This window comes from Malus domestica, chromosome 08 (genome assembly GCF_042453785.1).
Source record: "Malus domestica chromosome 08, GDT2T_hap1".
Taxonomy (NCBI): domain Eukaryota; kingdom Viridiplantae; phylum Streptophyta; class Magnoliopsida; order Rosales; family Rosaceae; genus Malus; species Malus domestica.
In genome coordinates, this window is record NC_091668.1 from 14,766,186 (window position 1) to 14,789,941 (window position 23,756).

A 23,756-nucleotide genomic window follows, 5' to 3' on the forward strand; every position below is an offset into this window, starting at 1 on the left:
TGTTTTTCAAGTATAACGATCAGTTCTCTAGGTGCTTCTATGTGGAATACAAGAAATGTGGGGTTGACGTATAATGTCAGGCACTGTTTATATGATAAGTCCATGTCACCTAACCCTAGGGAGGTACGGCTAAAGGGGGCGCGGCAAGGAGTCTTTAAATACTTCGTGTGTTTCCTCTCAGAAAGATAATGCAAAGGTTGTTCATTTTAATTATCCACTAGGGAAAAGAGAGAAAAACTTTAAGCATTCTATATTGATCCAAGGGGCTAGCACATCAAATTTATCACTCCATCATTCGTTGCTAGATTTATCAGTATAGATACACTTAAGAGTCTCAACATTTGGGGAGTTTTATGTGATCAATCATGAAGAGGAAGATTGCAAGCATATGGATCATCCAATTAAGTGACATGCATGTAAATAGAGTTTATGAAGCTTCGCTTGATCACTCACTGAATTTCGTTTTTTTTTTCAAATTTTCGTTTTGATAACATGATTTTTTTTAGTGGATGCGGAAAGAAGAATTGTTTGGATCATTAATATCACGTTCAGATTTTTACGGTTAGTGAAAATATTGCTTGGAGTTTATAAGTCTTTAGAAACTATATAACATTGACTCATATTTGTAAACATTGAAACGTGATATCAACGATATGAATCGAACATTTTTCTGCATCCGCTAAAAGATCTCATTTTAAAAAAATAAAATCTAAAAAATAAAATCCAGTGAGAAAAATAGAGCGTAGGGGTTAAATAAAAATCTAGAGTTTATGGATTATGATGTTGAATTTTAGGGTTGACTTGTTCACAAATTTGTAAAGCATGTCATTACGAATGATTGTGTGTGTGTGTGTGTGTGTATATATATATATATTTTTACATTTTTCATATTTCTACATTAATTACTATGAATTTTTATTAATTTTGTACTAAAACAAATATGTAACATCCCACATCGTCCATGGGAGTGATCCTTAAATGTATATTCTCATCCTTACCTAGCACGAGGCATTTTGGAAGCTCACTGACTTCGGGTTCCATAGGAACTCTGAAGTTAAGTAAGAAGGAGGCTAGAGCACTCCCAAGATGAGTGACCCACTGGGAAGTTATTCGTGAGTTCCCAGAAACAAAACCGTAAGTGAATGGTAAGCCCGGCCAGAGCACTTCCAGGATGGGTGACCCACTGGGAAGTTGCTCGTGAGTTCCCAAAAATAAAACCGTGAGGGAATGGTAAGCCCAAAACGGACAATATCGTGCTACGGTGGTGGAATGGGTCCTGGATGTGGTGGACCCTGGTCGGGATGTGACAATTGGTATCAAAGTCAATCCTTGGCCGGAAGTGTGCCGACGAAGACGTCGGCCCCTAAGAGGGTGGATTGTAACATCCCACATCGCCCATGGGAGTGATCCTTAAATGTATATTTCCATCCCTACCTAGCACAAGGCCTTTTGGGAGCTCACTGGTTTCGGGTTCCGTAGGAACTCCGAAGTTAAGCGAGATGAAGGCCAGAGCACTCCCAGGATGGGTGACCCACTGGGAAGTTGCTTGTGAGTTCCCAAAAACAAAACCTTGAGGGAATGGTAAGCCCAAAGTGGACAATATTGTGCTATAGTGGTGGAACGGACCCGGGATGTGGTGGACCCGGGCCAGGATGTGACAAAATAACACTATTCATGAGGGTTTGGAGGGTTTTAAAAATCTAAACAATAATGTAACCATTATCTAAGCGTAGAGAATGCAATCATGTGGGTTTGCATTTCTTTTAACATTTTGCACACCTATACATTATTATTATGAAATTTTCTTTATTTTGAACTCCAAAAAAAATACTTTTCATGAGGGTTTATTGGGTTTTAAAAATCCAAACGCTTAGTCAAAGCTTAAAGGATGCAATAACGAGCGTTTGCATATTTTTTTTGACATTTTTCACACTTGTTCAATATTATAAATTTATAATGTGTTATGGTTTTGGTACTTTTAATATGCTTTGAAATTTTAATCTCATTCAAAAAAGACTACAGTGCATTGACGACGGTGCTGTGTGCAGATTGTTAGGGTTTGTTTTGGTTGTTTTGTTGGGCTCAAGTGTCTGTTTTAGGCTTTTACTTTGTTTTGTTGGAGATCCATTTCTCTTAGGAAGTTTTATTAACACTTCCGGTACTGTTCACTTTCAACGAAAAACCACATTTTTACCTTTCCTTGGTACTATTCACTACACCTTTATTTGTCATATTTCATTAAAACTAAAGTTTTTTTAGACTTTTCGTTAGTTTTCTTTTTCTTTTTTCTTTTATGCTTATCATGTTTTTTGCCATCCTCCTTGTATATTTGATGTGTTGGTAAGGAAAGGGATCCTCTCAAGATCCTTTCCACCAATTCCTACCAATCAATAAATTCGGGTCTTTGAAATTTGATTCAACGGTTAAAGTTATTATAATTTTTAAGACTAATTGGATTAATGGTCTCCGTGGTGAGAGGGTAATCGGAAGATAGTCCCCGTGGTGAAAAAATTCAGATTTAAACCCTCGTGGTGAACTTCGTTAGGATTTAAGTCCAAAATTAACATTTATGTGAACTCTCCGTTAACCCAAAATTAACAATCTCACCCTTCCCCCAAAGATTTCATTGGATTTTAAATTTTCTGGTCCAAAGCAGTATCACTTTTTGTGTTCTCTGGGTTAATTCAATCCGAGCAAGTTTTTAAATTTCAGCTCTTTCTCTAAGTAGGATACCCAAAAGAAAAAAAAAGGAGCTTTCTTTACGGTAAAACCAGAAAAATGAGCTTCCTTTCACGCTCAGGTGGCATCTGCGGCTGAGATTTGATATGGGTTGTGAAGTTTCAAGCTTTTGGCTCCAATCCCTTGTAATTTATTAACCTTTAGATTTTGTAAAGTTTGAGTAAGTTTATATTTACCACCCAAAATTGTGGTTCTTTCTTATTTTTACAAATCCTGAAGGTTCTTTTACTGGAGAGAGGCTCCAACCACACCATCCTCAATCTGTAAGTTAGTTTTCACAACCAATATTTCGTTTTTCAGTATTTGAATGGAATCGTAGCATGGTTCAACGAATTCATAGCCTTGGATGAATGAGTTTTTTTCTCTTTTGGTTATGAAGGTTGTTGATGCACAAAACCGGAGGTCTTGGAACAACGTAAATCTAACCGTGAATCTACAGAAATGTAAATAACACAAGATGTATCGTGGTTCACCCCAAGATTTGGGCTACGTCCACACAGATTGTATTGTATTTCTCTGAGAAGTGAGGGGGAGAGAGTTCTGAGAGTGAGAGCTTTGAGAGGGGATGAGAGGATGAGAAGGCTCCAGAAATGGCCTCCCCTAATTGTGAGGGTGAGGAGTCTTTTTATAGAATAATGGCTCATCACTTATTACATATTTGCCCATTCCTTTATCACATAATTACATTTAAGTCTCTCAAGTATTTGTACGAGATCTAAATACGAGGCCCTAAATATGGTATAAACAGTAGTCCCCCAAGTCTTTAGTCAAGAGAGTTTTGTGGCTGGAGACTTGAAATTCAGTCCATGTGTGGGCCGAAGTAACTAGATGTTGTCTTAAACTGATGCTCAATATGAAGCAATGCTCAATCTGATATGATGCTTAATTAGAAGTAGCACATGCTGTGAGGCTGCTTGGCTCGTGGCTTATGTTGCCTTGGTTGGCTCGGCTTGTGGCGTTAAAGGTGAGGGAGTCCCTTTTATAGAATAAGGGCTCGCTCCTCAATACATAAGTGATGGGCTAAGAGTTGATGCTTGCGGCGAGGTGGTTGCTCAGCTGGCGGCGTTGCTCTCTAATGAAGGTGAGGGAGTCCCTTTTATAGAATAAAGGCTCGCTCCTCAAGACACAAGTGATGGGCTAAGTCCCCCAAGTATTTTTCATGAGGCCCAGTTGAGGCCCAATGTATGGTACATAATGTAGTCCCCAAGTCTTCGGTCAATAGAGTTTGTTGGCTGGAGACTTCAAATTGAATCCATGTATGGACCGAAGTGGCAATTGTTTAAATGCGGTATTTGTATACCCTGTATTGAAGCTTTGTAGGTGAAGCTTTGCAAGTGAAGCTTTGAAGCTAGAGCTCTGTAAATGAAGCTTTCGAAGCTGGAGCTTTTATAAATGAAGTTTTTGAAGCTAGAGCTCTGTAAATGAAGCTTTTGAAGCTAGAGCTCTGTGAATAAAGCTTTTGAAGCTGATTGACATGAGTGATGCTCATGAATGTTTATGTTGATTGACATGAGTGATGCTCATGAATGTTTATGTTGATTGACATGAGTGATGCTCATGGATGTTGTCATGCGTGATGCTTATGAATGTTAACATGAGTGATGGTCATGAATGATGGTCATGAATGTTTATGTATGATTGTCATGAGTGATGCTCATAAATGTTTATGTATAAATGACATGAGTAATGCTCATGTATAATTTGGAGTATTGGACGTACTTTTGATCACCTGGTTGGTGGCATGAAGGAGAGTACGGGTTGTACATTTCATCACCTGGTTGGTGGTAATAGTGGCAGGTTGTCGAATAATTTTGGAGTACTGGGCGTACTTTTGATCACCTGGTTGGTGCTATTTTGGGCTTATGGGCCTTCGCCCTCCATAATAAATGGGCTTTGCCTTTTTGTTTTTTTTACCCTTTGATGGGGTTTATACAGATGTTTCCGAAAGATAGGAAAAATAAATTACATTATACAAAAACAAGAAAAGCAAATCACATCATTCTGGTGGGGTGTTTATTCTTTGCTTTTGCTTTCTCTTTTGCTTTTTTGCTTTCTCTTTTCTGCTTTGTTTTCCACTGCTACTTTTCTTGATCTCCCCGCTCCTAATAGGGCTCACCTCTTTTCTGCTTTTCTCTTTCCCCCGCGTATCTCCAAAAACATAACCAAGGATGCTTTGCGAGCCTGTGGAACAGCAGAAGCAGATTTGCTTTTGCTTTTTCTTTTCACTTTCCTCTCTTTATGTCTCTAAGCTATCATGCATGTGCACCATGTACTAAAGTAGGTATTGGAAAAGAACAACGACATCCATGGAGAACGCCGGACCGAGATGCTGTTATCACCGAGCTATCATCCATGGCTTCTTTCTCAATGCCCTTGCATTCTACACCAATTCCTAGCCTACCCACTTCTTCAATCTCTCCCATTTCCAAAACCCACTCCCAAATTTCCTTCATTCGAAATCCCAATCCTTGCTTTGCATCCAAAGCGTCATCGAACAAACCACAATTTGCAAGGCGAGACATTCTCATCGGAGGGCTAGGAATAAACGGCGGATCAAAGATGAGTGAAATCACAGGGAATTCCGGCGAATCGGCAACCGTCGAGACTACTCCAAACAGGGTCGTCGAACTCAGTGAGTTCTCGTTCACTCTGGACTCGGTTATCAGCATGATCGTGCCGCGGCCAAATAAGTCTAGGACCAAGGCGGAAAAGGGGGCGGAAGAGGAGGTGTTGGCGATTCAGGGCTTCAAGTTCGTAGCGGACGACATCGTGAAGTTCGACGTTCACGTGAATGACGACGAGGACACAATTTCGTCCAGTTTCAGCCCCGGCCTGAAGCGGGTCGAGCGGAAGAGGCCATTGAGAGTGGGGAGCTGCTTGATTTCTTGAAGTAGGGATCTAATATCTCGAGCAGAGCAGATTCCTTCTTCTTTGAAGCTGAAGTATTGGGTTAAGTCAGACTCAGGGAGTCTTCAACAAGCTTTTTTTTTTTTTCAAGTTCTAGTTGACGGAAAACATTCAACATTCCCTTTTTCTTTCTTCTCACCTCGGAACTGCGGCAGTTATGTGCTGAAGCCATACGAAGGGATACGAGTCGGGATCCTAAACAGGAGTTCGGTTGGGCTTGTCTGATATCCTTGGCCGTGAAACTGCGGTCCATGACTTCAGAGAGCGAGAGAGATTGCACGAGTGTAGATTTTGGGGGTTAGGGTTTTGATACTGATGAGTGCCCTTTCCTTGCCCCTTGAGCCGAACTCCACTGATTCGAGTTTTCGCGTTGTGGGTAGCTCTGACTCTGGTTAATCTGGTTAGGATATTCCCAATTAGGATAGTCCGAACCCTGATTTGGATATCCCCGATTGGGATAGCTCTGTGTGGTGTGCAAGAATGGCAGGTAAAGTGGTAATTGCATTACCGAAGACAGTGAAGCAGCTCAATAGGACTGAGAGCTGCACAAACACTGCAGGAGAACCCATGTTTTATTTCTTGAGTTTCTGCAGATTCACGGTAGATGTGAAAAAAATAAAAGAGAACCGACATAGCTTTTCGTGTCGTTTCCCACAGACGGTGCTAAATGTTGATGCACAAAACCGGAGGTCTTGGAACAACGTAAATCCGACTGTGAATCTGCAGAAATGTAAACAACACAAGATGTATCGTGGTTCACCCCAAGGTTTGGGCTACGTCCACACTGATTGTATTGTATTTCTCTGAGAAGTGAGGGAGAGAGAGTTATGAGAGTGAGAGCTTTGAGAGGGAATGAGAGGGGTGAGAAGGCTCCATAAATGGCCTCCCCTAATTGTGAGGGTGAGGGGTCTTTTTATAGAATAAGGACTCCTCACTTATTACATATTTGCCCATTCCTTTATCACATAATTACATTTAAGTTCCTCAAATATTTGTACAAGATCTAAATACGAGGCCCTAAATATGGTATAAACAAAGGTTGAATGGGTTAAGAGACGGACGAGAAAGATGTTAATTTTGGGCTTAAATTCTAACGGAGTTCACCGCGAGGGTTTAAATCCGAATTTTTTTACCACGGGGGCTATTAATCCAATTTAGCCAATTTTTAAAGGAGCTCTATGTTTTTAGCTGTTGGATTAAATTTCAATGCCCAAATTTGTTGATTGGTAGGATTTGGTGGAAGCGATCTGGAAATGATCCCTTTCCCGTTGGTAATGAAATTACTTTTTTCCCAAAAAAAAAAAAAGATATGCTATCCACACATTCTATTTTACTTTTCATATACCCTTTGTTAATTTATGGTGTGTGAATATCACACCTAAAAAAAAAAGAGTTTTTAGAACTGATGACTGCCCTAGAGCAGCAGGAACAAAACGGCTATGGCCGTAGCGGATCTTCCGCAGCACGTGCTGTAATAACCCCTGATTGGACCTACTGCCCACGTGGGCCCCATCGCACGTGCAAATACATCATCAGATCAACGGCCTTACACGTAGCGAAATAACACCTGGATGTAGACGATCAGAACTAGCCAAACCTTAAAGACGCAAAATTAGGAAAAAAGATAAAAAAAAAAAGGTGTGATATCCACACACAATTTTTTACTTCTTATACACCGTTTTAATTTTCGACCATCGGATCAGATGAATTGAAGACGATCAAATGACAAAAATTAACAAGAGGCATGTGAGAAGTAAAAAGGAATGTGTGGCTAGTACATAAAAAATAAAAAAAAAGGAAAGGGAAGGCAGAGCGACGGCGCAGGTTAACTACGATGCACCGCTTGTTGTCCAAAATGCCCTCCGTTCATCTACTTCTTTGTTCTCCCAAAAAATTGATAAAAAATAAAAAATTGAATATAAAAACCAGAGAGTGAGGAGAGAGAAAGATAGAGAGAGAGAGAGAGAGAGGAGAAGAGAAACGCGAACGAAACGAAACGAAACGAAACCCCTAATGAAGCAGCAGCAGCAGCAGCAGAGCTCATCATCGTCTGAGGCGGTATCGTCGTCCTCCTCCTCCTCCGCCGTATCCACTGCAGCCGACCATTCGCTGCCCGCCACCTCATCGCCGAATTCGGGAGCCTCCGAAAAGCTTTCGTCGATACCTGCGGCGGCACAGGAGGACCTCGCTGTGGGGTCCAGGGACGGCAGCGGGGCACAAGAGAGCGTGACCGTCGATCGGCGGGGCGAGTACTCTGCGGTCTGCCGATGGACGGTCCAGAACTTTCCGAGAATCAAGGCTAGGGCACTGTGGAGCAATTACTTCGAGGTAGGGGGATACGATTGCCGGTTGCTAATATACCCTAAGGGTGACTCACAGGCGCTGCCGGGGTACATCTCGATATACCTCCAAATCATGGACCCGCGGGGCACGTCGTCGTCCAAATGGGACTGCTTCGCGAGTTACCGGCTCGCCATCGTTAACCTCGCCGACGATTCCAAGACCATTCATCGCGATTCTTGGCATCGGTTCTCGAGCAAGAAGAAATCTCACGGTTGGTGCGATTTTACGCCTTCTTCAACTGTCTTTGAATCGAAATTAGGTTATTTGTTCAATACGGACTCCGTTTTGATTACCGCCGATATCTTGATATTGAATGAGTCCGTTAATTTTACGCGAGATAGTAATAACAATAACAATGAGCTCCAATCGTCCGCCGGCTCGATGATGTCTGGTTCCGCCGTGGCCGGGCCGGTTTCCGATGTGTTGAGTGGCAAGTTCACATGGAAAGTTCATAACTTTAGTTTGTTTAAGGAGATGGTTAAGAATCAGAAGATAATGAGCCCGGTGTTTCCTGCTGGAGAGTGTAATTTGAGGATTAGTGTGTACCAGAGCTCGGTGAACGGCGTGGAGTATTTGTCAATGTGTTTGGAGAGCAAGGACACGGACAAGACGGTTGTGTTGTCTGATAGGAGTTGTTGGTGTTTGTTTCGAATGTCGGTGTTGAACCAAAAGCCTGCGACTAATCACATGCATAGGGACTCGTATGGGAGATTTGCTGCCGATAATAAGAGTGGGGATAACACTAGTTTGGGGTGGAATGATTATATGAAGATGTCGGATTTTGTTGGGACTGAGTCGGGGTTTTTATTGGATGATACTGCAGTGTTTAGTACATCATTTCATGTGATAAAGGAATTTAGTAGCTTTTCGAAGAATGGAGGATTAATTACTGGGAGGAGTGGTAGTGGGGCAAGGAAGTTGGATGGTCACATTGGGAAATTCAATTGGAGGATTGAAAACTTCACTAGGTTGAAGGATCTTTTAAAGAAGAGGAAGATAACAGGTCTCTGCATCAAGAGCAGGAGGTTTCAGATTGGAAATCGAGACTGTCGACTCATAGTTTATCCCCGAGGTATGCTTCATTATTGCACAAGAGGATTCTCTGTTGTTTTATTCGCAATAATCGGTTGTCACCATCAATAACTCTTTCTTTTGTGAATTTAATGTGTTACAAAGCTATGAAACCTTGCGATACACCATTCTCATACAGATATTTGAGGACTAGTTGTACCTTTATCATCCTATTTGAAAATGGTTTTACATGTCCTTCCCTACAATCCCAGCACTTGAACGCAGGGGAACGTAGGGGAGCTGCATCTGTAGTTACTTGGCATCATGGGCCACTGCAAATATGGTATGTATGAATGCAGCCAAGTTAGCGTAAGCCACCATGATTTGCATATATTGTTTATAATCTGCTCTTCGTGCTCGATGTTACTTGAGCTATGCTTAGGCGTGCTCATTTTTTCCTAGGATTGTGTATGTCATGAACAGTTTGAAATTCCATATGGTGGAATGATACAGTTTTATAAATGTGTTAGACAACATAACAACTATTCAGCTTGTGTTTTAGAGAGTGAACTGATGAAAATTTTCCATATCTTTGGTGGTATCAGGGCAGTCTCAGCCACCATGCCACCTTTCAGTGTTTCTTGAAGTTACTGATTCACGGAATACTTCCAGTGACTGGAGTTGTTTTGTGAGCCATCGTTTGTCGGTTGTTAACCAGAGGATGGAGGAGAAGTCTGTCACAAAGGAGTCTCAGAACCGCTACTCCAAAGCTGCAAAGGACTGGGGCTGGCGTGAATTTGTGACGCTTACTAGTCTATTTGATCAAGATTCAGGGTTTCTAGTTCAGGACACTGTTGTATTCTCCGCGGAGGTCCTTATATTGAAGGAGACATCAATAATGCAGGAGTTTACTGATCAGGATAATGTGTCAAGCGATGCCGGTTTGCAGATTGATAAGAATGGGAGAAGAAGTTCCTTCACATGGAAGGTGGAGAACTTCCTGTCTTTTAAGGAAATAATGGAGACTAGAAAAATCTTTAGCAAATTCTTCCAAGCTGGTGGATGTGAAATTCGAATTGGTAAGCAGCAGTCACACATTTTCTCCACTAAAAAGGGTGGTCGCATTTGTTTGCATTTCATAATCTTACTGACATGTGTTTTCCTTGATGCAGGTGTATACGAGTCCTTTGACACCATATGTATTTATTTGGAGAGTGACCAGTCAGTTGGTAGTGATCTGGATAAAAACTTTTGGGTTAGATACAGGATGGCTGTTGTGAATCAAAAGAACCCTGCTAAAACTGTGTGGAAGGAATCATCTATATGTACAAAGACTTGGAACAATTCTGTTTTGCAATTCATGAAGGTGTCAGATATGTTGGAAGCAGATGCAGGGTTTCTTGTTCGTGATACTGTTGTTTTTGTCTGCGAAATATTGGACTGCTGTCCTTGGTTTGAGTTTTCAGATCTAGAGGTTAGTGTTTACATGCCTGTTTCAGTTACACTCTGCCTGCTAATCATGGTTGTATTTATATTGTCTATCTGATGTTCAAGTTTCTTGATTCTTAATGCTCACCCATCTTGAGCTTATGATAAGGAATTTATAATTTTCTGGGAAGTATTTTGTGGTTCTTTAATTTTTACTCTTCTTTGCTAACATTGTTTGAGATATACGATGTCAGTTTGCCTACGTCATCTGTCTGTGTAACATTTAATTTTTTTTGAAGAAAAACAATAAATAATAGAAATGTGTAACATTTAATTTAGAACAAGGGTACATTATTTATTTTTAACTGTTATTGTCTCTGTCTGCCTTGAGCAATAAAATTTCTGTTTAACTTCAAGCAGTCTATACGTTTCAACTTGCCACTGTAGCAATGAGTTTGTCCAATGTTTTAAAATGTGAAGATGAAGCCAAGGCGTTTCGTGGATAGCCCCGCCTAGGCGAAAGCCTTGAGGTGTGAGGCGAAGCCTTACGGGACGTTAAATTATTAATATATGTTATATATATATATATATATATATATAATATAATCAACAATAGAGTTGAAATCAAACATTATAGAAGAATAATCAACAGTCAAGTAAAAAATTTCTTCTCTGTAGGTGGGAAACCCTAACCTTAAAAAAAAAGAAAAAAGAAAAAAAAAAGCCCCAGCTGACGTGCGCCTTGACCAGGCCTGCGCGAGTTGAAGCCTACTCCCCCTGGGCAGAGGTGTTTTCCTCACCACCCTGCCTCAAAGGCTGCCTAGGCGTGTCTCAAGGCTCATTTTTTAGAACACTGAATTTGACTAAGAGTGGTTTTCCCTTCTATGCTTTCATAGTGGTTGCCTATTGATATGCATTTTGCCTGTCAGGTTTTTGCTTTGGATGATGATCAGGATGCATTAACAACAGATCCTGATGAGCTAGTTGATTCTGAAGATAGTGAAGGAGTTGGTGGTGATGAAGAAGATATCTTTAGAAACCTACTTTCTAGAGCTGGATTTCACCTCACATACGGAGATAATCCTTCACAGCCACAGGTCACTCTACGAGAAAAGCTTCTGATGGATGCTGGTGCTATTGCTGGTTTTCTGACTGGGCTCCGTGTTTATCTTGATGACCCTGCTAAAGTAAAACGCCTGCTTCTTCCAACCAAGCTTTCTAGTAGCGGCGATGGAATGAAGGTCATAAAGAATGATGAATCTTCCCCTAGTTTGATGAATTTGCTAATGGGAGTCAAAGTTCTGCAGCAGGCGATCATTGATTTACTTCTGGACATTATGGTTGAGTGTTGCCAACCTACAGAAGGGACTTCTAATGGTGACTTGTCTGATGCAAACTCAAAGTCTCCAGATGGAAGCGGAGCTGCTAGTCCGCTGCAATCTGATAGAGAAAATGGAGCTACAGAATCTTCGGATTGTCCTGTGTGTGAAAGATTGGATACTAGCGCTGATGAAACTAGCAGCAGCACTTCGGCTGTTCAGAGCTCTGACGTGAATGGGATTGGTGTACCTGGAAAAACTCTTCCTGGGAAACCAATTTCTCTTCCAGAAACATCTGCCGGGGTGTCAGAAAATGTCACCCTTCGCTCAAAGGTACAGTACATTGTTGCTCTAGTATTTAATATGTAGCTTAAGTGATAGTATTGACCTGTTTTAACAAATTGAATTGTAGACTAAGTGGCCTGAGCAATCAGAGGAGCTCTTAGGATTGATTGTAAACTCATTGAGAGCTCTAGATGGAGCTGTTCCACAAGGATGTCCTGAACCAAGACGTCGGCCTCAGTCTGCACAAAAGATCGCTCTTGTACTGGATAAAGCGCCGAAGCATCTGCAGCCCGATCTTGTTGCTTTGGTGCCCAAGTTGGTTGAGCACTCAGAGCATCCACTTGCTGCTTTTGCACTTATAGAACGACTTCAAAAACCAGATGCAGAACCTGCTTTGCGGACACCTGTTAAGATTTATTTACTTTTTGTCGTTCAAAGATAATTTGCTTTCCCCAGATGTGTATTTATATCTCTTTAAAACAGAGCATCTTACATATACTATGGAATCTAGCTAGCATGTGCAACTTTGCACAGCTTAGCCTATTGCGACGTTGTTCTTCTGTTAAGGTATCTTATCTTGTTTCTCAGGTTTTTGGTGCTCTTAGTCAACTGGACTGTGGCAGTGTAGTGTGGGAACGAGTTTTATCTCAATCTCTTGAGTTTTTGCCAGATTCAAATGATGAGCCTCTTGCTGCAACCATAGATTTTATATTTAAAGCAGCATCCCAGTGCCAACACCTGCCTGAAGCGGTATGCGTATGCTGTAATTCTTAATTCAAAATTAAAAAGCCCACTTATATTATTGTATTACTTTTGGCATTCCTTTCTCTTCACATTTGTAATCATCATTATTCTCTATTATAGGTCAGATCGGTTCGTGTTAGGCTAAGGAATTTGGGTGCCGACGTTTCTCCTTGTGTTCTTGAATTTTTGAGTAGAACTGTAAATAGCTGGGGAGATGTTGCTGAAACCATACTGAGAGATATTGATTGTGACGATGATTTTGGTGACACTTGCTCGACATTGTATTCTGGTCTTTTCTTGTTTGGTGAACATGGACCAATTTCTGAACGGTTTCATTTGGTGGATAAGCAGACTTTCCACGCGAGTCGTCACTTTTCTGACATTTACATCTTGATTGAGATGTTATCCATACCTTGTCTGGCTGTTGAAGCCTCTCAAACATTTGAGAGAGCTGTAGCTCGTGGTGCCATTGTGGCTCATTCTGTGGCCATGGTTTTGGAAAGGCGCCTTGCTCAAAGATTGAATCTTGATGCTAGATTTGTTGGGGATAATTTTCAGCAGACTGATGTTGCAGCAGAGGAAGATGCCAATGAACAGCTGAGAGTCCAACGAGACGATTTTACATCCGTTCTTGGTCTTGCTGAAACATTGGCCCTCTCTAGAGATCCGTGTATTAAGGGATTTGTGAAGATGCTGTATACGTTATTATTTAAATGGTATGCTGACAAGACTTATCGAGGGAGAATGCTAAAGAGACTTGTAGATCAAGCCACTAGCACTACAGATAGTAGCCGTGAAGTTGATCTAGATTTGGATATCTTGGTGACCTTGGCTTCTGAAGAACAAGAAATTATCAGACCAGTTTTGAGTATGATGCGGGAGGTTGCTGAGCTTGCAAACGTTGATCGTGCTGCTCTGTGGCACCAGTTATGTGCCAGTGAAGATGAAATAATTTGCATGCGTGAAGAAAGGAAAGCCGAAAATGCTACTATGGTTAAAGAAAAAGCTGTTCTATCGCAAAAACTAAGTGACTCTGAAGCTACTAACACTCGTCTTAAGGTACTTGTCGTCTTAACTGGTGATATGGCTACGATTATTGCATCTTGTTTATTCTTTTCGGAGAATATTAGAATTGATGCATGTCATGATGTGGCAGTCTGAAATGAAGGCTGAGATTGACCGCTTTGCTCGAGAAAAGAAGGAACTATCCGAACAAATACAAGAAGTTGAGAGTCAGCTTGAGTGGTACCGCTCCGAGCGAGATGATGAAATCAGAAAGCTCACTACAGAGAGGAAAGTGCTTCAGGATCGTCTTCATGATGCAGAGACACAACTCTCTCAATTGAAGTCCCGAAAACGTGATGAATTGAAGGTGTCAAATTTGCTTTTCTTTCTTGTCATCTCAAATGAGCTCACACCTTTTATCTAAGCTGGTGTTCTTATGTATTTGATAGTTTCTCAAAAGGCTCTTTCTCATATCAGGTTTTTGATGCATCAAAAATTGGTTTTAGCTTTTTATATTTTGGGAGTTTTAACGAAAAGCCATGGTACTGTTCATTTTAACGAAAAACCACATTTTTACACTAAAAAGTCAAACATGGTACTATTCACTTTACCCTTTATTTTGTCCTTAACATTAAAACTCAAAGTTTTCAAACCCTTTTCATTAGTTTTTCTTTATATTTAAGCATATATATATATATATATATATTATGATATGCGCTCAATTTTTGTGTGCATGCCATTTGAGTTTTGAAATATTCAGTTGACATCGTGTTATGAATTGTGATTTTGGATTGTGCAATAGGGATTTTGCCTTCCTATGTCTGGAGCATGTTTTGGTAATATGAACTTGGATTCAGTATCTCGTCTACAGAAGCTGCATGTTTAAATGATTTTCATGCGAAAGTCTTTTGAGTATTCATTCATTTTGAACTCGCAGAAAGTATTAGTAGGCATAATTATTTGATCCTTGTTTTTTATTATTTCTTCATTTGATGTTTTTGTCGTGCTTTTTCTACTAAGACATACCTTTTTCTAACTACAATGGATGAATGTGACAGAAATTGGTGAAGGAGAAAAATGCTCTTGCTGAAAGGTTGAAAAGCACTGAAGGTGCACGTAAAAGATTTGATGAAGAACTTAAACGGTATGCCACAGAGAATGTAACCCGAGAGGAAGTTCGACAGTCTCTTGAGGATGAAGTACGGCGATTGAAACAAACAGTGGAGCAAACAGAAGGAGAGAAACGGGCGAAGGAAGAGCAGGTTGCTCGGTGTGAGGCGTATATTGATGGGATGGAATCAAAATTACAGGCCTGCCAGGTTTTTGCCTCAAAATAGCAAACGCTCTATTTTTCCTTTGTTCATTTTGAGTCACCATAATCTTCCCGGTCTTCTAATTATTTGTATATCACCAGAAGCAGCTAGCTTTGGTGCTTATTGAATTTAGCTTCATATTTTGATTTATCTAATATTCAGGATAATATCGCTCTTATTAATGCTTCTCCATATCTTCTGTAGCAATATATTCACACCCTCGAGGCTTCACTTCAGGAAGAAATGTCACGGCATGCTCCTCTGTATGGGGCTGGTTTGGAAGCTCTATCAATGAAGGAGTTGGAGACACTTTCAAGCATCCATGAAGAAGGCCTCAGGCAGATCCATACCCTTCAGCAGCAGCGTAAAGGCAGTCCAGCCGGCAGTCCCCTTGTGAGCCCTCACGCCCTCCAACACGGTCATGGGTTATATCCTTCAACACCACCCCAGATGGCCGTAGGATTGCCTCGTCCTCTGATCCCAAATGGTGTCGGAATCCACAGCAATGGGCATGTGAATGGTAATGTTGGACCCTGGTTCCACCATTCGTAGATGGTTGGGTCATAGACTCACAGCTCTGTTTTGTTCCAATGTCGGCATTGGTTCGCCCAACGGAATGGGGTGAAATTGCTATTTTTTGCATCGGTTTGTTGGCATTTTGGCTGTTGGAACTGTCGGAACCGAGTTGAAAAGAGAAAGGAGAAGGAAAAAGGAATAAGATGATGAAAGTTAGGTTTAGGGTTTAAGAAAATGTGAGGAAGAGAGTCCAATAGAAGTAACAGTTGCAAATGCCAATACTCATTTGCCCCCTTTTTGTTCCCTTGAAGTCAATTATAGGCTTTTTATTCATTTAAATTTTTTGTTATTCCGGTGTTCGGTTTATTTAAATTTGTTGGGTGTGATGTAGTTCTTCTGTTGTGTTACAGAGGCAAATCAACTGGTTTATCGACCGCTTCATAAAGCCTTTTTGCTAGAATAGCGACATGACATATTTACTGATTATGTTGCTGATCACTTTGATAAGGCAAACCGAACCAGACCATGTCCTAATGTCTAACATGCATCAACGGGGTCTATCTTCATTAGGAAGAGAGTAATGCTAGATAAATTAAATTTGTAAATTAAATAATGTGTCACCGATAACAAATAAGTACGTTAATCAATACTTAAGTAGTAATTTAATCATTAATTTTCATACTATTTAGTTTACAAAATTTAGTCTTTTCAAGTGGTCAGTACCATGTATTCAAATAGTACTACTCTTCCAGAAATAGTCGGGAAGATTCTTTTGAAGTAATTTTAGGCTATGTTCAAATGAGAGACTTAGGTCTAATATATTAATATATTATCGCCACTAATCAACGGCTAAGGTATGACTCAACCGGATGGATCGATAACCAACAGATCAGATGGATTGGATTGCATTATCTTTGACTAGATTGCTAGCGTACCGCGAGGGTAATGATTAAAAGGTAGACAAGTTAAACTTTCCATGATGCAAATAGAGATAAACATATATATAATTAATCGGAAATTTTGGTTAATTCCAGCTGGTTAAGGCTTTGGTTAAAAGTGCTTTTGTCAAAGACATTATCAATTAAAAGTGCTTTAGTGCAATATTCTGCAACACACCTTACATCCTAATCTTTTGCAAAAAGTCAACGGTCTATCTCAATTTGAATTATGGACATATTCTTCACAAATTTGTACTACTATGTTTAAGCTATAGGCCTAGGGTTGATACTTGATATATTTACAAGTAATTATCATGTTACGTGTCATATTCAGTTAAGATAATAGTTGATGAACGTTATATTATCCGATAATGAGGCAGTTTGGAGTTTATAAAAAAAAAAAACAAATTGAGTGATTCTTGCAACATAGTATGGTGACGTGTGTCGGCTATATTTGCACCTACTGCATGTGAACCTCATATATTCAATATCAATAAATAACAATAATTATGTGTCACATAGTTGGGATATAGTTAATGCATGTAGTATTATCCATAGTTTGAAGTTTATCAAAAGGAAGAGTGATTCTTGCAACGTGATTTGGTATTTTGGTGACATGTTTCGTTGACGTGTTTTGGTGACGTGTGTGAGTTATTTGCATGAGGGTTTCCATGTATGTGAAAGAAGGGATACACGAACGTGGAAAATATGTGCATGGAGGTTAACTAGCTAGGTCTATATATATATATACGATAACTGGGAAGAAGAAACAATCAAAACAAACATAACTTGATAAATCTCATTTGACTTTTGTACGTGTCCTAATCTTTTCTATATAGATTTTTCTTCGAACTCATCTCTTCCACACGAATCGGTCATCAGTTTTCCAACCTATTTAAGCTAATCATCCACAACCCCAAAATATTAATCGCCAGCCAGCAACTAGGAACCAGAAATTCTCTCTTTAATTATCTCCCTTTCTCTCCCTCTCTTTCTCTCTTTCTCTCTCTCTCTCTCTCTCTCTCTTTTAGCATTCCCAATATTTTTCTGGTTAATTGGTCATCAGCTAAGCTTCGCTTGTTGTTCCACTATTGCTTGATTACCTGTGTAAGCTGCTGTTACCTCACTTGGACCTTTTAGTTTTTTCTTCAATATTTAATAGTTATTAGTTTAGAGGATGCATGGAGTAGAAATAGGCTAGAGATACAGTGTTCGATACCGTCATTTGCAACAAAAAAGAAATGTTATTAGTTTTTCTAGGCCAAAAAAAAAAAAGTATAGTTAGCATGGAGGATTTACTGGAGCATTGGATATCGTCCCAATTTTTGTTCTTAAGTTTGGCCGAAATTGTTGCATTAATTATCGTGAAAGTTTTTGTAGTTTGGCTCTAACTTTTATTGACCTTCTTATTTAAGCATCTGTTGATCTGTTTGGCTAATATTTGTGGTGCGCTATAACCATGAATAGTTCACAGCCTCAAAGTTCAAACCCTTATTGAAAATTCTTTGACCAATTATTGGTCCCTCATGTTTTGACTCTCTCTCTCTCTCTCTCTCTCTCATATGTGCAGCATGAAGAAAGTTTGTTGGCCTTACTTTGATCCTGACTTTGATAATCTCCCAGAGAGGATATATGGCCCTGCGTAAGTAATCTCTTAATTAATTTGATCACTAATTGCATTCACATACAAGACTTCTTGATCGTCAAGTGATCTCTCGGTAATTAATTTCCGCAGTTGTCAAGTATGCATCGACAACGAAGGAATGGAAGATTGCACAGTAGTAAAGGTGGATAGCGTGAACAAGGAAGGGCTTCTCCTGGAAGTGGTGCAAGTTTTGACAGACATGAACCTCACCATCACTAAAAGTTACATTTCTTCTGATGCTGGATGGTTCATGGATGGTATGAACATATCAAACTTCATCACCCATCAACCCCGTAAATTAATTTCTCAATATATATATATAGAAACCCCCTGTATAATTTTTTTTAATTTGTTTATCACTATCTTAGTTATGATCACTAATTTTGTGCACGCTTTTGCAGTTTTTCATGTGAAAGATGAACATGGCAACAAAGTTACAGACCAGAATGTCCTTAACTATATTCAACAGGTAATTAATTTGGTTAATTGGTTTGTTTTGGTTTGTTCATGAATCACATTTCGAATAATTAATGCTATTTGTATCATACTTATTGAATACATTGTTGAGTATCTCTTAAGCAGTGAGTCCGGCCCTTAGATGATTTATCTATGTAGAACCACAAGTACACACAAATATGCTTATCAATTTGATGAAAGTTATAAAATGACTAATGCAGGCCATAGGTACAGCCACAGGCCCCCCAGACTTGGCCAAGTCCTACGCCAACAACAACCCTATTTTATTCGAACCCGAAAACCCTATTGAACACACCAGTGAAAATCTTGGCGAGCACACTACCATTGAAATGACCGGTACAGACCGGCCCGGTTTGTTTTCAGAGATCTCCGCTGCCCTGGCGGATCTCCAATGCAACATAGTAGAAGCGCATGCATGGAGCCACAATGCTCGCCTGGCATGTGTTGCTCAAATATCTGATACATCTACCGACACTCCAATCGACGACCCCAGACGCATTGCCACCATAGAAGACCACCTCATCACCGTCCTCCGTGCCACCACAGCCCTCAGCCCGTTTGGGAAGGAACCCAATTGTCAACAAGAAGTGAAGACCTCTGGGCTTATGGGAGGAGGAGATAGTAATCATAATATTCACCAAGGCAGCATGAGTACTAATGTGGACCGTAGGTTGCACCAGCTCATGCTCTCTGTGAGGGACTTTGATGGGCCTCACTTGAGGCCTGCAAGCTCGCCAAGGACGCCCTTGGGGTTGGATAGTAAGGAGGAGAGTCGGAAGACAGTGGTTTGGATTGAGAGTTGTAAGGAAAAAGGGTATTCAATGGTGACTATCGAGTGCAAGGATCGGCCGAGGCTCATGTTTGATACTGTGTGCACTCTCACTGACATGCAATATGTAATTTTCCATGCTTCTGCTAGTGCCCAAGAAGGTTATTCCTTTCAGGTAAATTCATATCATCACGATTCCTGCACTACAAGCAAGTGTTGCTATTTGTACCACATTTACTAATAACCGCGTTCCTCACAGCCAACCTAATTAGTAGAAGTTGAGTCTGACTTCAATTAGAAAAGTGATCAGCAATATTGTGGTCGATATATGTTGTTCAAATAGTTTCGTATACCCTATGCACTTGAATTCGTACTTTTACTTGTAAATTGACCACAATGTAGTATGTTAATGGAGACTAATTAACTAACGAATGTTCTTTGTATAGGAGTATTTTATTCGACACATCGACGGGGATGCCCTGTGTACTGAAAGTGAGAAGGAAAGAGTAATAAAATGCTTAGAGGCTGCTATTGAGCGTCGGGTTTGTGAGGTGAGTACGGAGCTCGCATTTACGAGATAAGAGATGATATATATATATATATATATATATGCGCTATGTGATAGTAGCTAGTAATACTGATTAGAAGCAGCACTGATTTCTATGTATATAACTTAACAGGGTGTTCGGCTAGAACTATGCGCAGACAATAGGATAGGGTTGCTCTCGGATATAACTAGGGTTCTACGGGAGAATGGACTTGCGGTTGTTCGAGCAGATGTAGCAACGCAAGGAAAAAAGGCCGTAAACGCCTTCTACGTCAGGGATATTTCAGGCAAAGAAGTAGTAGACATGGATTTGATCGAGTCGATGAAGAGAGAATTAGTGGGTGAAAATCCAATAGATTTTCAAGTCAAGAATGACACATGGATGAGACCGAACTCACTTGAAAAAGGGTCGTCCCCTCTCTCTAATTTTGGAGACATGCTAAAATCTCAGATTGAGCGATTTTCGTACAAGTTTGTCAAGATCAAATAGGAGGAGTTGAACTATTGAATACACGATGTATATACGTACAAAATCACCATCTCAGGCCATTTCCAAGGATTGTATATACATTACGTGTTAAGGGAAGCATTATTTCTAGGCTCTTAGGTTGAATATGTGGTTTGTACAAAAACAGTTTTTTTTTTTAATTTTTTTTATTTTTTAATTTTTTAATTTTTTTTTTATGTCAAAGGTTTGTACAAACCTTTTTTCTTTATCAATAGTGAAAATTGTATACAACCCTTCAAATTATTGAAGGATAATTGAAGGATATTGAAGGATAATGCTCTTATTAGGGTTGTAACTAGTAAATGTGAATATTGAGCATATCCTAAGGGAAGCATTATCCTTCAATATCCTAAGAGCATTATTTACAACCCTAAGTAATTAGTAAATTTGAATACATGTCGGATTTATATAGGAAAGTAAAAATCTATATCTTTTAATTCGTGCACCTATATGCATGTGATGTTATTCAGTACTCAATTACCATATATATAAACAAAAGAAGATAATTATCTCGGCAAGTCCAATGTTAATTCTCCAAAGCCAAACGGAGTGCAATGTCATATGAAAGACATCAAACCTCTTAGCCGATTGGTTCAACTCAAAATGTCTCCTCACAACCCTCAAATTCTCCACCAGCCACTTATACTTCTCCTGAACACCCATCAGCACCTCCTTCAGCCGCCAAATGTCTGAAACCTCAACCTTAACCGAAAACACCTCCCACCTCAGCACCTCGCTAAACGGCAGCGCATAGTGCTCCGATACAATCACCAGCACGCACTCGGCATTAATGGCCTCAACAATTCTACGGCTGGCCACTTCATGCCCGCTAGGGCACAGGCAAAACTTGGACTTGAGCATCATGGAGTCGTAGTCGAGGCCTATGGGTCTTATCGGGAACTTGAAGGTCTTTGCCGCGGTTTTTCCAGTGGACCAGGAGGATTGGTCTTATCGGGCCGTGGAGGCCGCGGGCGAAGAAGGCCAGGTAGGGTGGCGGAGTGTGGAGCGGCGGCGGTGAGATGAGTTTGAAGGAGACTTTGCTGCCGTAATTTCAGGGAAGGAAACGTCCTTTTGAGGGTTAAGCCTTCGGAGGTGTTGGCGTTGCAGAGGACTCGGATTGATGTGTCGTAGAGGAGTGGGTTTCCTGCTGCGGTGCCTGAAATTTAGTTGGAAAATTTTCATTTAATCTCTTGTAAAATAGTTTCATTTCATGAGAACCAATAGCAAACCCTTTATCCCTCCCATCCCCCTCCAAGTCTTTTATCTTTGGCTCGATTTGATTTTTTATCTTTTACCCAATTAATCAAAATCAAAATGGAAAGCTATGATTGACAATCTAAGATAAAAGAATGACATAATTATATGCAACAAATTCATCGCCATGTGACGTTTTTCCAATAATACATTTTTATGTGTAGTTTCTCTTCATATGACAAATTATTATTGTAACAGAATATCACAATGGTTGTAAGCGCGTTCCATAAGTTACTATATGACCTAAGATAGTCCTCATTGCACTTAATCTTTTCAATGACGCAATTTTCAATAATGATGTACATAACGACTAGTTTTGGTTGTAAATAATAATTTTCCACTAGATAACGTACCCCTTTTTATTTTATTTTATATGAGCGATATTAGAAAGAGAAATAAAATAATGACGTTGAATGTATGAATAAATATTCTTAAATACATGAGCTTCAAGCATCTCACACAGTACTAATAATTACTTATGATCATGTGAGAGTGGTATACCAAATTTCTTTTTTTTTTCCTCCCTTTTTTTAGTTTCAAACAATTTTGGTTAATTTAGTTTCAGTATTTTTAATGATAATATGGAAGGGCGCAAGACTTTTCGGCCCCATTGCAGAGCCCTACTAATTAGATGACCATTCCACTTAAAAACTTTCCCATGCTTCGAGTTACAAACTCAGAAACTTCAAAGTACGACGTCATTTTACATCCTACCCCATAACTATATATTCAAGCATGCCAAGAAAGTTCTGATCACCAAAGCATATTACACAAGCAAAACAAATCGATTAAAGGAAGAGATGAGAGAGAGAGGGCTTGAGAGAGAAACTAACCCAGTCACGACAGGCGAGCATGAAGTGGTCCGCCCCAAGAGTCCTATTCCAAAACTGTGCCTCACAGAAACCACCCTCAAATAATCGGACACAAAGTCCCTCAGAGGATGAGCTAGGTCAAGGGCGCCACAAATGTAACTTTCATACACATACATACATATAGGTACAAAAATTATTTTCAAAAAAGAAAAATATATAGCTACACAAATAGATATGTATAGGCATTATAGGTGCGCAAATATATACATAGGCACATAAGTTTTTTACACAAGTTTTGACAATTCTAGGCTATTAGATTTGTATACTTTAAATGGTTGAGATGTAATTCTATTAATTTTCTTTATTAAATCCAAATTGATTTAAACAAATTATTAAAGGAAAACATTTTTCTCTCTCCTCCCCTCTATTTCCTGGACAAGGATTGTCTGCCCTCCACTTCTGGTGCCCTCTCCGTGCTCTCCTGTTTTGTGTGGTCACGGTTAAGCCACGTCAACATTTTATATTGTTTTTTTTATAGAGATAATAAGACAAAAATGAATAGTAATATAAAATGTTGACGTGGCTTAACTGTGACTACACAAACAGGAGGGCACGGAGAGGGCACCGGAAATGGAGGGCAGACAATCCTTGTCCCTATTTCCTCATCTCGTTTTCTCTCTTTCTCTCTCCACTCGTCTCTTTCGTTTCAAGTCTCTGCAAACCAAAAAAATCTGCAGTGCAAACATTCATCAATTTCTTTCTTCCCAGACTAGGGTATGACTTATGTCGTTCACTTTTGAAAAAAAAGAAAAGGACGTGAATATGATTGTAAACAAAAGATTAATAACTAAAATTCCAGTTAATTTGAAAAGGAAAATAAACTCGAGATGAACTTTAAAAAGAAAGAAAAGAGAAGAAACTTCATTCTAAATCTTGGCAAATATGACATTTAGATTAAAACCATGAGTAAGATCAAAATCTAATTTTAGTCCCTTGATACATTAATCACCTCATTTATTAATTATATTTTGATGTTTTAATTATTTCTCTTTTTCTTTCTAATTTTAATGTGTTGATTATATTTCATTATAATTATAGTTTTCATTTCATTCATCGTAATATATTACACATTTTAAATAAACTAATTTTTGTTATACAATATATTTTGATACACTTTGTCTTCTTTATGTAGGTAC

At 39.6% G+C, this 23,756-nt stretch overlaps 2 protein-coding genes and 1 pseudogene across 3 annotated transcripts; 2 read left to right on the forward strand and 1 right to left on the reverse strand.

The window, feature by feature from the left end:
- Nucleotides 1–7,503: 7,503 nt before the first annotated feature.
- On the forward strand, nt 7,504–16,096 carry LOC103441483 (uncharacterized). 2 transcript variants are annotated; one of them, XM_008380170.4, is made up of 10 exons: nt 7,504–9,061; nt 9,606–10,079; nt 10,173–10,474; nt 11,358–12,080; nt 12,160–12,438; nt 12,621–12,782; nt 12,897–13,835; nt 13,933–14,148; nt 14,840–15,100; nt 15,299–16,096. In XM_008380170.4, the coding sequence occupies exons 1-10, from the start codon at nt 7,660–7,662 to the stop codon at nt 15,644–15,646; spliced, it is 5,106 nt and encodes a 1,701-aa protein (XP_008378392.3). In that variant the 5' UTR covers nt 7,504–7,659; the 3' UTR covers nt 15,647–16,096. The 2 variants fall into 2 exon arrangements, with proteins under 2 accessions (XP_008378392.3, XP_008378391.3); XM_008380169.4 differs by having other exon boundaries at nt 7,560–9,061; nt 9,606–10,474.
- Nucleotides 16,097–17,516: 1,420 nt separating this feature from the next.
- On the forward strand, nt 17,517–20,737 carry LOC103441484 (ACT domain-containing protein ACR2). The gene is made up of 7 exons (XM_008380171.4): nt 17,517–17,655; nt 18,119–18,190; nt 18,284–18,450; nt 18,595–18,662; nt 18,871–19,614; nt 19,886–19,990; nt 20,120–20,737. Exons 2-7 carry the CDS (start codon nt 18,120–18,122, stop codon nt 20,474–20,476), a joined length of 1,512 nt encoding a protein of 503 aa, XP_008378393.3. The 5' UTR covers nt 17,517–17,655; nt 18,119; the 3' UTR covers nt 20,477–20,737.
- A 234-nt stretch (nt 20,738–20,971) lies between these two features.
- Nucleotides 20,972–22,736, reverse strand: LOC103441498 (probable glycosyltransferase At5g25310; annotated as a pseudogene).
- Nucleotides 22,737–23,756: the final 1,020 nt, after the last annotated feature.